The sequence below is a fragment of the Alligator mississippiensis genome, chromosome 8, assembly GCF_030867095.1.
Source record: "Alligator mississippiensis isolate rAllMis1 chromosome 8, rAllMis1, whole genome shotgun sequence".
In the NCBI taxonomy this organism is placed as follows: Eukaryota; Metazoa; Chordata; order Crocodylia; family Alligatoridae; genus Alligator; species Alligator mississippiensis.
The window spans coordinates 66,803,367-66,820,171 of record NC_081831.1 but is presented as its reverse complement, the minus strand read 5'-3'; the positions used below and the strand labels follow the sequence as shown (position 1 = coordinate 66,820,171).

The following is a 16,805-nucleotide window of genomic DNA, read 5'->3' as shown; positions in this document are numbered from 1 at the left end:
TTGCATTTAAGACTTTGGTTTTTTGGCCTGGAGTCAGCAGACATGTGAAAAAATACTACAGTAAAAACCAGTAAATATACATTATACTATTTTGCCTAAGCTTGAAAAACTAGCAATCTGTGGTGTTTGCCCAGGCTCCTTTTGAATTCTTTAGCACTCACACCACTATTATCAACAGGGGAGTTTGTGCTTTAACATTTTTAATGCACATACTACAATCTAATTATTTTATACCATGGGCCAAATTATAAAGTCTCCATTAAAGCAAAACACCCAATGATTTCAGCAGCCTGAATTCTGCAAGAGGATTTTTCACTGAATAAGGAATGTTTAAAAACAGAATAAGGATTAATAATTTTTAAGGTAAAGCAATATATAAGGCAGTGTGTCATGCATGTAGAATCAATATATAAAGAAGTCGTTAAAGGCAGTCATTACGGGGAACCTTATCATCATAAGACTACAATCTATAATAAATGATGTGCCAATAAATCCAGTTGTGTAGCCCATCTCTTATCGAATGTAGCCAAAAAAAAAGTCCAAGAGTCCACAGAAGGCTAATAAAAGGGACTAGCTGTCCAATTCAATTAGATAAAAAATCAGAAAAGGAGAGAAAGACAAGGACAAACCCAACTGTGGGAAAAAGAAAAAGGTTAAGAATGAACCATCCAAAATAAATGGGCGTTGAAACACAGGGATCACCAAGGACCTGCTGGGGGGCTTTATGTCTGGATGATTCACCATAAAGCATCCTGGGGAAAAATCTGTTTTGGTTTGAACTTAAGCTGTACCTGGCAGAATTACAATTTACCCATCCATTTCAAGTAGGAGTGTAGGCCGAGAGGTGGTTGTTCAAGACACCCCAGGCTTAGGGAGATATTCTGTTCTTAGCAATAATATAACCAGGGTGGGGCAAGTGGGGCATCAGCCCAGAACAGTGGCTCCAGGGACCCTGTGCAGTGGCAGCAGTGGGGACATGGGGACTCTTTGTTGTGGCACAAGCAGCTGGGGCTTTGACCTCTGCTCTTTGGCTACCCTTTAGGGTACTGAAAGGGCAAGGGGCATGCTCAACAGCAGCTCTGCCCAGGGCACAGAAATTGCTATTTATGCCTCTGGTTCTTAGCCATGCTCGTATTAAACTATAATAAGTACCTTAATGTGAATGGCCTGGTACTTGGACTTGTGCCATTACAACTAAGAGGAAAACTTGGCTGCAGGTTAAGAAGGAATGCTATATTTTATACACATTCTCTCTCTGTCTCTCACACACACACACACACACACACACACACACACATTCTCTCTCTGTCTCACACACACACACACACACACACACACACACACACACTCTTGTACCATTAGGTTATTTGCAACTAATGTGTCTTAGCAAAGGCAGGCATTGCTGATGCCCTGTTTGTATCCTGAGAGCCAAATTGTGAGCCCTCCATATTGCTGACAAGAACCTTACTCTCTCAACAGTGCCATGAACTGGAGTAAGAGGCTCTCTGGTATGGACAAGGGGTTTGTAATGCAGGCTCTACAGGAAAAAGACAGAAACTGGGTTCTGCACCTTTGCATAAAGACAAGATTTAATTATTCTCTCCTCTGCCTTTCGCAGTCCATTCATATGCTTCCCGCAAGTGTGTGTCAATGGATCAGAACTGAAAATCCATGCCCCTAATGAAGCATTTTTGAAGGAGCTTTAGACAGGCATCTTTAAAAAGAGAGAGAGACTCTATCCTCTTGTCAGATAATCTCTGGATTTTGAGCTTTGAGAATTGAATGGGAGAAATAACCAAACCCCAGGTTTCCACTAAAGACAATGAAGGACAAGAAAGTGCCTGCCTCGCTCTCAGGAGCACTGTTAACCTCTAGTTACACTGCAGTGTCTTGGAGAAAATGGCAATCCAGTTGTTAGTGTCACTCTCAAGAAGGAATGATTCTGCAGAAAACAGTAACTGGATTCCTCTCTTTCTGTCTCTCATACTTGCTCCTCTTCTCATTTTTCCATTTCCCTCCTTTGGTTGCCTGAGCCTTGGTAATAAATTTTTTTTTTTCAGATTGTCTGCCTTAGCAATAGACACGCTTCACTTTCTCAAGCATGGTAAGGCCAAAGCATAAAACCTTGAATTATTAATGGCTTCATCTCGTCACTGGCTCAAAGGAATATTACTTTTCCAGGAGCTGCACTTGTGTTGCAGAAAATTCCTTCCCAAAAGATATTAAACCCATCCTTGGAGAATAATAAGCGATGTGACAGTAAATATTGTAAATAAACTGTACAAACAACAACAGCAGCCCGGTTTTCCTTCTTTTATAAAATGAGGCCTTATTATGTGACTGCCTAGTAACACTGTTAGGTATCAAAGGGCCTCGTTGGAAGCTGTTTGCCTGCCTTTGTCCATTAGGGATGAAATTAACAGGCGCAAATTTGAAGTAACATTAGGGTTGATTTGAATTCACTCCAATGGCACTCACTCATTCTTCCAGACTCAAAGATATAATTTCCTATTTTGCAGGTTGCTCAATTCTTAGCAAATAGCACCTGCTGTGCATCTGCTTGAGGAGTGAAATGTCAGCTTGCACTGGGGGTGTTTGTAATGACTATTTAAACTTTTGAGAACATGTTGAATAAACTTCTTAAGTGAGGCTCAAACAAAAAATGCAATCGCAATGTATCTGCCCCCTGCCAAGAGACCACGGTCCTAATGTTCTTCCCCTCCCACTGCTATTTTGTTTTAAACAAGCCTCTGTCCTTACAGGCTGAGCCCCCACAAATTTCCTTTTGTGCTGCAGTCTCACTGGCATGAAAGGTAAATGCATGGCAATGGGGGAGAACAAGTGGTCTGCTTTTCAAGAGCTTTGTCAAGTTGATCTGTACACTTTCTGCTAAGTAATTTTATATCATTTTAACTCCCCATTGTGTGTTACACCCTCTTAGAAACTTGAAAATCACTTTTTTCCCTTATGAACTCATGTTCTGTTTCCTTAGCGAACCATCAGTGGCTCCTCCACTGATTGTGGTCTTGCACCAAACAAACTGGTTTGTAACTGAGATGGTCCCAAACCAAAATCTAACATTCAAACACACTCGTACCCCTCAGTTCCCAGGGCGGCTGGCTCTAGTTCTGAACTCAAATGTCTCCAGTCTACTGACTGCCGCTTATTAAACACTGCCCGCTGTTGATGCTGTGAAAGCATCGGCTCAGCGCCAGAGATAGTGCTAGTTAAATACTGATGCAAGGGCAGCACAAAACATTTTGCAAGTCAGGTCAAAGTACTTTCCAAGCCTAACACCTCATTAGGTTAGTGTGCTTAAGGCACACTGGTTTCTGCAGCCAGTTATTTAAGGGACCAATATGGCCAGCATCACATCTGGCTCCTTTTGCCTCTCTAGCCTGAATGTCCAGGTACCCATTTACAGCTGGGTCAGCTGGGAGCACCCCGTTGCATGAATCCAAAGCAGGACTATGGAACTGTAGCCAGATGCCTTAACTGCTTGGCTACAGCACCACGTATAAAATATCATTAGAGGTATTAAAATTCCTTAAACTAGGATAAAATGGAAGCCTTTAATTTAATTTTCACTGACACCATGGAATTCTATTCACTTCACTGATTCTCTCCAGGTTTATATTGGTTTAAATCATTTAGCCATGTCTTCAGGGTATGCAGTGGAGAATGGCAACATGTCAATGGAGTCAGGAAACATTTATCACGAGGGAGTTACTGCTTCTTGCAGGGGAGGACTGTTTTTAGGGTAAAGGATTCTTTGCTTTTTAAAAGGTACAATATTGGCAGGAAAACTGGCGTGTTTGCTCTGTCTTGCCCTTGTACATTTAACATTTGCCACGGCTTCAGTTTGATAACTTTATGAACATACTGCAAATCCTTTCCATAATCTTAAGCATTTGGGCAGAAGATATAGGGAGAGTTTGCAGGCATAGCTGAGAGTTTTATTTGATTCACTATCAAGTGGTTGATAATAATTTGTTTTTCTTGTTTGCTGTATGTGGGCAGTTAACTGAATAGTGAATTATTCATTTTTGTTCCATTGTATTGCATTTTTTAAGTACTGTAAAAGTACCAAGTATAATTGGATTGGTGCTGATTATTATCATTTTTACTACTATTGTTAATTAAAATGAATATACTAAAAAGACAATTCAAATTATTTTTCAGTGTGTGCTGGTATCAATGCCAGCTGTCCGCATAGCAATTTGGATTTCAGCACCTCAATACCGGACCAGCGTTTCCGGCAAGAGTCCTCAGTGAATCTCATCTCAGTTCAGTAGAAATAAAATAATTGTGGTTAATAATGTTACATAGGTATAAATCCAGTGTAGGTGAGATAAGAATTTTGCACTAGTTGGATTACTTGTGCTATGAGATAACAATTTTGCTCTTTGAATCCATTGAATAGGTGGCCTGTTATGGCCATAATGTATATTATTTTATATTACTATAATTTATTATCATATTCCTTATTGCACATGTCAGTTTCTTCTATTTTGTGCTACATTTTCTGCATTTCCCTCTAACAAATCAGATAAAACCATTCCTTCTGCAAGACAGCTCACATGATTTTCTTAAGGATACTGAAACTATGCATAGGACATTACTAAAATATCCTGCAGCATATATGTAGGAAAAACAACCTGTATTGGTAAGGTGATGGATTAGAAGACCTGGCATTAGTGAGTGTTTCAATTTCTAGTTTCTATGATTCTTATCATCAACTCCCTTTGCAGTGCACAGGTCACATATAACTCCATCATAGGGAGAGAATTTGAGGTCTGGAAATGGTCTCTGGCTTTACGAATGAATGCCTTTATTGTACCTAAAAGGACTGAATTCACTAGCAGAGCTCAGCAGAGTGCCTGCCCCAGTTAACTCACCCCTTCCTTACATAACCAATCAGCTGGTCTGATGTTTGCGTATGAATAAATAAAAACAGTTTCAGCGCAGTGGCAGCCAGTGTGCAGAGATTGTTAAGAGGAGGGACCAAGAAAATAAGTCTGCAAAAAAGAAAGGAGAAGGATCTTACGTGGAGAAGGCATTGTTCTGTTTCTCACATCGGATCCCCTTGCAGTTGTTGGGTTCCTCTGAGGCACTGGTCTCATAATAAAAATAAAGCTGGTTCAGTCCATTGGCAAAAGCCAGAAGCACCAGGCAGTAGATGAAGAGGAATTTGAGAATGTCTAGCAGCATGCGCCCCAGAGAGATCTGCAAGGGTCCCAGGTGGGAATTTGCTGTAAACAGGGATATGAGACGCAAGGAACTTAAAATATTGGATATTGCAAAGAGGGCTTCTGCAATGAGCGTCGGGTGCCACATTTCCCATTCTTCCCTTGGACGGGAGCCGTTATACTGAAAGAAATAATAAGAGTATGAAAGTGAATGATGCAATTAAAAATTGATGCAGTCCCAAAAGTTACATCCGTAAATAGCTTTTCATTATGCACTAACACCAACCAGTTTTTCATGACCCAAAAAGGGTGCTGTTCAAGTCTAGATCTGTTAGCCTGAAACTAATGCCCAGAGCTCAGGTTTAGATTCAATGAAGCTATCATACAAATGGTTCCTACTAGGTTTTATCCCCAGATGTGAGATCAACTTTTTTTCTAATGCCGTATGGCCTGCTGGCAGCTTCTAAATTAGATCCAGAATGGAAATGAGTATTTTAGGGGCAGCCCTAGATTCAACCAGAATCCCCCGACCCAGACAAAATCAAAAGTCTTCAAATTCTTTTTTATCACATTCTAGCTTCCGGTTTTGGTCCTTTTCCAGTTATTTAATTTTTCAGTTCCAGCTCCTTAATACATGTTCCAGATAGTGCTGAGAGAGTATGTGATGGGCAGGTTGGAGATAAAGGCAAGCAGGAAAGAACATGGATGCACTTTTCAATTTGAGAAATATATCTTTCCTCCTATTTAAAGCCAGCCTTCCAGCTTTATTCCCATTAATTTTCTTATTAGTTAATTTGTCATGGTAATTTTAAGAGCGCCACTTAAGCAGAGGTCATAATTACAGCTGGAATGCTGGATACATTTGAGCACATCAATTATAAAATTAACTCATTTTAATGTGGTTGTAATGCATTTAAAGTCTTTGAGCCAAGTGCAACCCCATGTAAGTGGTTGCAACTCTGTTGAGATTAAAAAGCCTGATTATAACTGTGTTAAATCCATTGGATTGACCTACCCTAGTAAACAGGGTAGAATCAAATCTTTCTACAGCACAGTATTCTTTCGCCTTTTAAGTCCTAACATTTAGTTCTGTTCATTCACTTCTTTATAGAGGGGCAAAAGTATACATAAAATAGCAAACACTCAAGAGCAGTTAATGAATTTTAGAAGGAAGTGGTATAACCACCATCGCACTTTTCATATGGAGATGGTTTTGAGGGACCTTTGCTCTAACTTATGTACAACATTCACACATTTTCAAGGGCAGGGCAGAAAGCAACCTGGTGTTTCAAAATAGTTCTAAGTATGAATAAGCTGAGTTACAGCACAAATGCACTTTTGTATGGCCTCTGATTGCTTCTGACATTTCCAAACTGTTCTTTTCTTCCGTGAACACCATGGACTGACTTTGTTAATTTGATTTGAAAATAGTCTGTAAAATGCTCACAAACAGTCAGATGTTTTTAACTTCTTGCTGATACCTCAATGAGAGATGTTTGTGGTGGATGGTGATTAGAGAAACTCACATACTTGGAAAGCAAATTCTCAGGAAACGTTCTAAATTCTGCCTTGTATGCTGGCTAGACACTTGTAACAGCATTTGGCTCTCTGCCAGGATATAGACTCAATTGCTATTAAAAGCTCTTGACAAGGTCTTCTTTATTTCACAATCTTTATTTAAAAAATGGCACCTTTTCAGGGTTGTGCTATAATGACACTGTATAAATAAGTGGTGTGCCCTTGCTTGGCATACTGTGTTCAGTTCTGGTCAGCTCAACCCAGCAAAGTGTAACAGAAACACAAGTAGGAAGATAGATTATGAAAATGCCTGCACACAGAAAGACTGAAAAGGCACTGTTTAGTTCAGACCCCAGATGACAAAGACAGGACACAGGTAGAAGTGCACGGAGAATAGCGTAGAAAAGGCTGACTGGGAAGGGGGTATTCAATGATATTGAAAGGCAATACCTTTAGAAATGATTTATGGAAATAATTTTTCCATCAGCACACAATGAACCTGTGAATCTCATTGGCATCAGGTAACATTGAGGCCAGAGCTTAGAATTCCAAATGGATTTGTAGAGCTATCAAGAACGCTTACATTTGCATTATGAAGGAGTTTAACACCATTAGAGGGGTAGAGACTCCTGTGCTTCAAAGCATAAGTCAGCCTCCAAGTGGCCAGTGTTGGGAAGGAATGTTTGCCAAGGGCAGGTCGTTCCAGATCTGACCAGTGCACGTTCCTCAGGAAGGTTTGGTACTGGTCCCTGTCACAAAGTAAGTGGATGGGTTTGATCCAGATGAAAGTGGAGAGACCATTTCTAGAGTGGAGTGGAGTGATAGGAGGTATCTCTTAGATGAGGGAAGAGAAGTTTTGAGGACAGTTGTCTGGCTGGGGATGGTAGCTGGCCAACTGCTAGGAATTTAGGGTCAGATCTTCATCAAACTATAAATCACCTCCATGTAGCATTGCAAACCTAAAATTTAAGCAGCTTGTCCCCTGCTCAATAGCCTAGTGGGAAGAACACTCATCAAAGAAGTGGGAGATGTAGGATTTAAGACCTCCTCAGTGTTATATTTTCCTGGAGAGTGCTCCCATCACCAACCCACCAGATAATGCAGGAGAGGGTTTCCTCCACCCCTCATGTTGAAGCTGGTCAAGTGGGAAGTCAAGAGTGCAAGACTCATGGGGATGGGAAAGAAAGCAAGAGAAAGCCTGATTCTGAAGTTCAACAAGGATGGCATTCTTCTGCTAGTGACGGGTTGTGGCTTCTGGCCCTCCTGCCGGGACTGTTTATGCATCTTGCACGAAACTGTGATTGGTTAAGAACAGAAATAACCATACTCCAACTACTAGATTATACACTCATGCTCATCTTTCTGACTCCTCCTCTTCCAAAGTTTAATATTGAGCTGCAAGAAGGCTGTCACTACCAGTCAGTCACTGGGCTTATTTAGATAGGGATGATCCTGCCTTGAGCGGAAAGCTAGACTAGATGACCTCTTAAGGTCCTGTGCAGACCTACTTTTCTATGATTCCATGTTCTGTCCTCACCTAAAGAATATGGGACTTGGGTGGAGCTTAGTTGTTTCCCAGCACCAATTTGGACTGCAGCAAGCTTAGTTGGGAGTTATGCTTTGGTGACTTGGATCACTTCTAAGTATGTACAGTATCTCAAATCTAGGCATTGAGATATTGTCAGGCCAAAATGGGGGTACATAATGAATTGAGACACTAAAGTATTTTTTCAGGATCAAGTTAGGATCTGTCTTTTGATTCAGGTACCTAAATTCAGCTTAGGTCCTGTTTAGACACTTACAGAATCAGTACAGATCTGACCCTTAGTGACTTCAGCTCCACCAAGCATCCTAAAGTGCATCTGGCACAGCAGACCAGCCTACAAAGGCATGAAGAGGTGGGCCACGGGGTGGAGCTACAGAACCCTGCTGTGAAAAGTCAGGGCTGCAGGCTGAGAGTGCTGAGCTTCTTTGATCACTATGCGACATATTGAGCCAACTGCAAGCTGAAAGGCTAGGATTAGAGAGGGGATGTGACACAGATGTTTAGGGCCTGCAGGGACTGACCACCTTTGTAGCTTTATACCCATGTGTGAGTGTAGCTGATGGCATATATGTCCTTGTAGTTCTCTGTGTATAAATATGCTGTTCACATAGAGTATGAGCATCACTCTGTGCTTGTATACATGCATGGTTATGTGTGGTTTACATCTTCATGTGTGATAGTATACAGTTATGGACGTGCTTTTTATATGTATGTTGGGTGTATGTGTGTAGGAGACCAGGGAGGGAGACATCAAATAGCTCACATTCTTGGATTGTTTGTCTTCTGATTTCCTGCAATTTTATCATTATTGCCCCCAGTTCAAAGACCAACCTTTCAAGTGTCTAATTTTCTCCCCAGCTCTGAACATCAGGAGAAAAACACATAATCTGTCTCCACTTTGAGGATGCTGCAGAGCTGCTTGTCCAGAGAGCTACCTTGGCATTCCCTTTGAAAAGTGGTAACTCAGCAGTATGCAGTCTTCAGGGCTTAGAAAGCCTCACTGTAGGTCTGTTTAGATGGAGAGTTTATTCCATGCACTGGAGATGGCAAAATCATTCCTTTCCGTGCTTCTCATGTGTGCTTATATCACAGCTGGCTGGCTGGAAGTGTGCCCTTGTAGCAAAGAAAGCTAACAGCATACTGGGCTGCACTAGTAGGAGCATTGCCAGCGGATCGAGGGAAGCGATTATTCCCCTCTATTCAGCACTGATGAGGCTACAACTGAAGTACTATGTCCAGTTTTGGGCCCCCACTACAGAAAGGATGTGGACAAACTGGAGACAGTCCAGCGGAGGGCAGTGAAAATGGTTAGTGGCTGGGGAACATGACTTATGAGGAAAGCCTGAGGGGAACTGGGTTTATTCAGTCGAGAGAAGAGAAGACTGGGGGGGATTGAATAGCAAAATGAAACTGCTGTAAACCAGAATGTCCACTAGTGGGATCTCTAGAAACAGCGGGCATTTATACACACGCTCTGGGTGGGGGTGGCAGGGCAGCGCTTTAATTGGAGCAGCTTCAAGAGCCACTGTAATTAAAGTGTCTCGTGTACGGGCTTCCCCACACTGAAAAACAGCTGCTGGGTGCTTTAAGTAAAGCTTGTCGAATGAGCTTTTGTTAAAGCGCCCCACCACCATTTCTCAGCACAGGGACACTAATACGCAAGATGCTGGAGTCTACTGGGGAGCAGTAATTACCACACTCCAGCAATTAATTGCATCTGCTCCGATGCACTGTAATCACAGCATGTGAGAGCAGCCTTGCTGCATGTGTATAGGTGCCCAGTGTGCTTAAGCTACTGAGATCATATCTGCCATACCGGGATGCAGGATGAAGGAGTTTACCCCTTTCCCTCAATACAGCCCCACCTTCCAGCCCCATGGGCCAGAAGCCTGATGCAGAGCCAAGCTGTGGGCTGGACACAGTGTGGAGTTAGCACGTTTATCTGTATGGGGTCAGTTTATGTGTGCAAACTGGCATGCCAGATCCAGCCATGGTTCAACCCTGTGCACTGGCTCAGCTCTGGGCACCAGACCCATCCACAGCCTGGCCTGCACAGGGGCCCTGCACCAGATCTGGCCACAGAACAACCCTACACATCTGTGCAATCTAGCACGTGGGGACATGTGATCCAGCCCACGGGGCTCCCCACCAGAGGTCCAGAAATTTGGTGGGGGGAGCCATGGCAATTAGTGCTGCCACAGCTTATATAGGCTTTGCACAAGGGACCAAAATTTGGACCTTTGAAAAGAACCACTTTCCAATATATATATATTTTAAAATATGGATATTTGTTAGGTGTAGACAGCAACAGCCCAGTCCATTCAGAGGCACAATTCTGCTAGGTCACATCGCTTTATTATTCTTTCTGACAGTTTGGTGCCACAGAGTAGCAAAGGGTTAAATGCACTGTTAAGCAGAAGGGAGGGAAAATTATACTCAGCACAAGGAAAGGACACGTACAATTCCATGTGGAAAGTCAGACCCTTATGCCTCATTTCATGCTTCAGTTGGAAGAGGAGTCCTTATTTTATTTTACATTTTTTTTTATGACTTTGTAAGTGGACACCATGAGAAAGACAAATAGCACAGGTACTGCTTAACTTTTAAAGTACTCCCTGTCATCTATTACCTGCATTGTACTTGGGACTTTGGCAGGCAATCTGTGCTCCAAAGAGTCTAATAGATCCTGGAGACACTTAAGACACACAAGTAACTTAAACTCATTCAGGCAATCACATAAACACCAGTGGAATAGATAATATTTTTTGAGCCCAGAGAGAAGTGTACTGAAAATCATTGTTCCTATATCTCTGTCAAGTGTTATGAACACGGGTGGCTCAAAATTTGGTCAACTAATCACATTATGGAGCCAGATTAAAGAGCAGAAATTGGTAGAGAAAGGGAGAGAATAGACAGGGATTCAGGGAATCTGTTCTGTCATTTTGGGCCACAAAGCATAGATCCAGGTGAAGACCCAAGTATTTTTGAGAGTTAGGTTCAGGCCCTTTGCTGAAACATCAGTAGCTAAAGTTGGACTATAATTTCATGTGTGTAGAAGCAGAATCCTAAGGAAGAAATGGGGAAGGACTGCCTCAATGTTTAAGCAGGGCTATAGGCCAGGAAGTTCTGAATTTACACTTGATTTAAATCACCTACCAAAATGAAGTTACTCCTGATTCATGCCAAAATGAGAGGAGAATCCAGCCCCAGAGACTCTGTGGACAAGAGACAGAGTAGGAAAAAAACTGGGAGCCTGATCCTAGAAGATTTCTAAGCACACAACTCCCACTGAAATTAGGAGGCGTGATTGTGTAGTGGACTTGCAAGAATGCCTTTTGAATATTGTATGTGTCTTTGTGTGCATGTGCATATGTGTAGGAGATAGGGTATTTCAAGCAATCGTTTGGCTTTGCGCCTGAGTGTACATTAACTTAGAACATCAGGTGTCCAGAAATGGGAAAAGTGCTTTTCAGGATGAAGTCTGATATGCACTGTCCCACTTAATGGAGCACCATGCCAAGGAAGCAACAGGATAGTTTCAAAGCCCCAATTGTCTGGTTTCTCATTTTCCTCACTTACAATCTAAAATTCTCATTTTTTGATCTCCTTACCCTGTAATTTTTCTTCATCTTAAACTTTTGATTTTAATTGGATTTTAGCACTGTTACATTTTGTCCAGTGATAGTCCAGAAACTTTTGATTGACTCCTTACTTAAAGAAAAATAGAATGTGAGCATGGGCTTAGCACTTCCCACACAACACCCACCCAGTGTCCCTTAACCCTAACTGGCAGAAGAATCCCCCGGAAAGAAAAAGAGGCTCCTTCTCCCAGCCAGTTCAATCACTGGCTTTTTTACAGAGGTTGAAAATCAGGATGCCAACTGCTACCACTTGCAATTTGGGTATCTGTTCTCTTTCATCTGGAATTTTTAGTGTTCACAGGTAATTTCTTGTGCATGGTAGGTTTCACATACACGTTCCAAGTTACTGTACCTTGACATAGGCAACAATTTTAAGGGAGATAGTTGCAAGGTAGAGTGAGTTCATTGCAAAATCCATCAGATTCCACCAGTCATGTATGTACTCGTTGAATCCACCATCCCACATCTCCTTGATTTCTCCCCAAATAAAACCTGTAGAAAGAAAGAGAGATTGATTTGCATGAAGGAACATTACTAGGCCAGTAAGGCAGAGAAGATCCAATGTAATGAGAGGCAATTATAAATTAACAGCTTGGAAAAAATGCCTCATCCTTTTCCACTTCTACAAAATGCAATAATGTATTTTACATACTAGAAAATGCAGTCAGAAGAGAAACGATGCAGACATAAGCACTCCTGTTGAGTGCTTCAGGTACAGAGCATAAGGACATTGCATGAACTAAATATTAAGTTTAACATGCTGCTGGGTTTTTGGTTGTAACCGTGCTGGTCTAAGGACATAGGCAGGCCAACTGAGTGGTTGGAAAAAAGTTCTTAGCACACTTTCGGGCACAATCACCCTTTTTCAGGCATCGGGAGTCTCTCTGTTCACAGCAGAGACTCCCTATGCCTGAAGAAGGGCGATTGCACGCAAAAGCATGCTAAGAACTTTAGACCAACTACTCAATTGGTCTAATAAAAGATATCACATCTACTCAAAGAACCTTGCCTGCCTATTAATTTTAACCATCTTAAAATCAAAGTTCCCCTTTAGAAACTTGGTGGGCTGTCCCAGATGAAATTTTTACATATTTAAACGAATTATTTGTGTGATTCTATTTATCTGACTGTCTATCACTTTAGGATCAAGGAGGAATTCAGGGCTCTTTAAGGGTATCAGTTTGGCAGCCCTGAAGACAGTTTGCCTTGCATTTATCCTCAGTGCAGGCAACAGTAACACAAGCTTCCTTCTCTTAGTGAGCCTTAGGTCTGCTTTGGAAAGATCACATCCAGTAAGGAAAGAGGACAGCTTGTTCTCTGTGCTCTCATTAACCAGCATCTTGCTCCATCAATAAGCTCATTGTGATGATTTGTGAAGCAAACTACCAGTCAGCTTGAATAATGGTATCACCATCTAGCCCTCAATCTAACGCCTCTTGCTCCACAAGTTCCACTTCATGCTGACAGCAGTGCTGGCTTTTTTCATGTGGACAGTTATTCAATAGGAATGGGACTGATACCATTGACTCCTTTAATAAATGCCAGCATATAGCCTTCAGGTGATAATTACTCTCAATAGGTTCTCAGTTTAAGGTGGGTTAAATTTGCTTATAGTAGTGAAGAAAGACTTTAAATCCCATTTTCAAGCCTTTAAGCCACTGGGGATGGCATTTTCAGAAGTTCCTGAGTGACTTAGGGGTTTATACTTCATTTTTAAAAGTCACTGAGTTGCTTAGGCATCAATGTCCCACGGTTAGTCAGTGAGACTTAGGTTCCTTTGTGCTGAAGTAACTTTTGAAATTGGGATGTTGTCTCCTAATCACTTAGGCTGCCTATAGATGTGCTCATTTGTGCTCTAACTGGAATGCATTGGAGCAGACTCAATTAATCGAGTCTGCTCCATGTTCCAGTTAGAACGCTCCAGGGTTGCCTCACCGTCATGTGTATTAAGCCTCCCTCGACCCCCTGCACTTCAAAATGGCTGTGGGAGCTCTTTAACTAAACTTCATTGAATGAGCTTTAATTAAAGTGGCCTTGCACCCATTTTGAAATGTGGGGGAGACGCTTACTACATGTGACAGTGAACTGTTTTAGAGTGGCTGTCTGGGAACTACTCTAATTATAATGCCCTCTTTGCCTCCACACCTCCGATCATGTGTAGGCAGACTTAGTCCTAGGGAAGATTTTACTTGCTAGTCCCCAGATATTTTTGTATTGTTGCATTTAGAACATTGTACTTAACTTTATCATTGAACTTGAACCTTAGGGAAAAGAAAGAAAGAGAGGTGCGTGTGTGTGTGTCTAAAACCTACTTTGGAAAACCACACCATAACTCTGTTGTCATGGGTTTCTTAGCTTCTTGATGCATAAGAAACCCATGACAAGAGAGTTATGGTGTGGTTTTCCAAAGTGGGTTAACAATTGAGTCTAGTTTGTAGGTAGGCCCTAAAAGTTCAACATGAAGAACAGGTAACACAAAAGATAACTTCTTTAGACATAAGGATATCAGTCTCAGCTCATTAACTTACAACGGATAGGTCAGTGGTCAGGTCAGCACCATGCCATTAGCCAATAAGGTAATTTTATTGCAGCTGCTTTCAAATCTTTGCATGCACAAAAAAAATCAATGGAATGGCTTTTTCTAAAGAACCCATATGTTGTATTTATAGTGAGTAATCATTGTTAGCATTGTTACTATAGTTACTGCAATGCTGTCTGTGCTGTACGTGCCTGTTCTTTCTCTCTCGCTCTCTCTCTCTCTCTCTCCCATTTTTATTGTGGAAGAGATTGCATACATATATGCCATAGATCAGAAGAAATACTGTTTTAATTCCTGTTTACCAAATAAACCCACAATATCTCTGTTCACCTGACACAATAAAACCTGAAAAAGAAGGGGATAGAATTGTGACAGAACGCCCAAATCGTACATTCATCCTGACAAAATGCATCATTAGCTCGTTTGAAGATCTTTCTTTTCCTGAAATATCCATATAACCCCAAAGAATTTAAACATGAAGTTTTCAGTGGGAAAACATTAGGAAGAAGCTGCTTACTCTGGGGTCTGAACATAGGCATACACTCAATTGCACATGGCTATTGTTTGCAGACTACAGATAATCAGGCTTGAGGTCCCTTTTAGAAGCTATGTGAGAGCTGGGGTAGGGATGAAGACAGCTGGGGCATGCTTAAGAACAATGTCTCCTTTCATAGCATCTGATGAAGTTGGCTGTGGCCTACGAAAGCTCATGTCTCTCTAGACAAGTTTGTCTACAAGGTGCCACCCTACCCTTGCCTTCTGCCTAAGGTCTGCCCTGTCTAGGAAAGAGCTGGTCCCAATGGCAAATAGGTTTTTTTATGAATGTTTTGAGTAATGCCTCCTCTCTCATATCTTTTCATTCACATTTTGATTTGGTAGAAAAGGTCCTCATCAGGTGGGTACACATAAAACCAACATTTTTGTCACAATATTGAAAAATTAGCTACCAAATTTTTGTCAGTATTTGGACGTGTTTGGCATTATCCAACTAGTTCTGGTCTTAGGGAAAAAATGCCTATTTGAGTATGCAAGCTTGAGAAAGGGCTTTTGAATAGATACTTGCTATTATTTGGTTATTCACCTTCCTCTTCCAGGAGTTTTCCTAAACAGTTGCAGATTTGGGGACTAGGAAGAACATCTGGAGTGAAACAACATGCCGGCAGAGCGGGATTATCAATACAGAAGGTTTATTCCTCTAAAGAAGGCTGGCAGTGCAAAATGCATTCACCAATCCTCCACCTGGTCTGAAGCCACTTGGAAACCCCCCCAGGGATTCCCACTGTGTCAGGACAACTCCCAGCCTCCATGTTAAGGTGAATTTGATCAGCACAGCCAAAGGAGCCAGAGAGAGAGGCTGAATCTGATCTTAATTAATTTCCTTTCACAGCACTCCTGTGAGCTACAAAAGCTTTATTGTATTTATGCCTGAGGAAGTCAGGCACAGAGAAGTTAGTGGCAGACCAGGTTGGAAAATTGTCTGCTGAGTGAAATTTGGTTGATTCGAGCTCTTTCATCACAGCTGAAAAGTTCTGCAGGGCCTGGCCATGTTCACGAGTTTGATGCAGAAGGTTTTCAAAGAGAGATTTCATAGATGGCCAGGTAGACTCACTGGCCTGCGGTGCTGTCGAGTCAGGTTCTAGTTCTAGCTCTAGCTAACTGGGCATGAACGAGGATGAAAAGCCCTGCTCTGACCCCGGTAGAACAGTGACTTGAACCTGGGTCTCCCACATCCCTTCCCCCCAGCCCAAAAGCTTTATAAAGATTTTTGTTTTATGGACCACACCTCATTGAGGCCCCTGCTCTGTTCCAGTTAAATGACAATACAGAACAAAGCAGCATACGCTGCTAAATAGCCTTGTGATGTCATGCAGCCACATCATCAGCATTTTGGGGAAGCATGGAAGGACAACTACCTTGCAAGCGATTGACCTTACAAGCCTCTCTATCGGGGAAAGCATTTCTTATAGGAATGCAAGGGCTAGCCATGGGGTGTGCCCACCTTGCATCCTCAGCCGGTAGGCTTCTCAGTCTGAGACCCAGTTTTCCTCACCAAAGGCAGAAGTTTGTTAAAGGATCTTGCAAGTGAGCCACCAGTCCAGGATGCTGCGGCTTTGGTTGTTCTATTGCAAGAGCAAGATCTGATACAAGAAGGCAGACACGCACCTAATGAGAGGAAAAGCTTCTGTTTTCTATGCAAGTCCACGAGGTTCTGTTTGCCACACTTTGCATCTGAGCTCAAGGCAGCTCCACGTGAAAGGGGAATTGTGTCTGACTCATCAAAATGGATCAAGATGTGCTGCTTTGCTCTTACACATACGATGGCTCTTTAAATCTGTTCCCATCCCATCCTCCCACCTCATCCTTACTTTTAT

General features: G+C 42.0%; 1 protein-coding gene across 1 annotated transcript in view; it reads right to left on the bottom strand.

Annotated features, from left to right (window-relative positions):
* Window positions 1-16,805, bottom strand: part of TRPC5 (transient receptor potential cation channel subfamily C member 5) — a 172,789-nt gene that overhangs the window by 42,946 nt on the left and 113,038 nt on the right. Inside the window, exons 5-6 of the mRNA XM_006262563.3 lie at window positions 12,247-12,386; window positions 5,048-5,370 (exon numbers count right to left, since the gene is read on the bottom strand). Of these exons, the coding sequence (XP_006262625.1) occupies window positions 5,048-5,370; window positions 12,247-12,386 (463 nt within the window). The remainder of the gene's footprint in view (window positions 1-5,047; window positions 5,371-12,246; window positions 12,387-16,805) is intronic.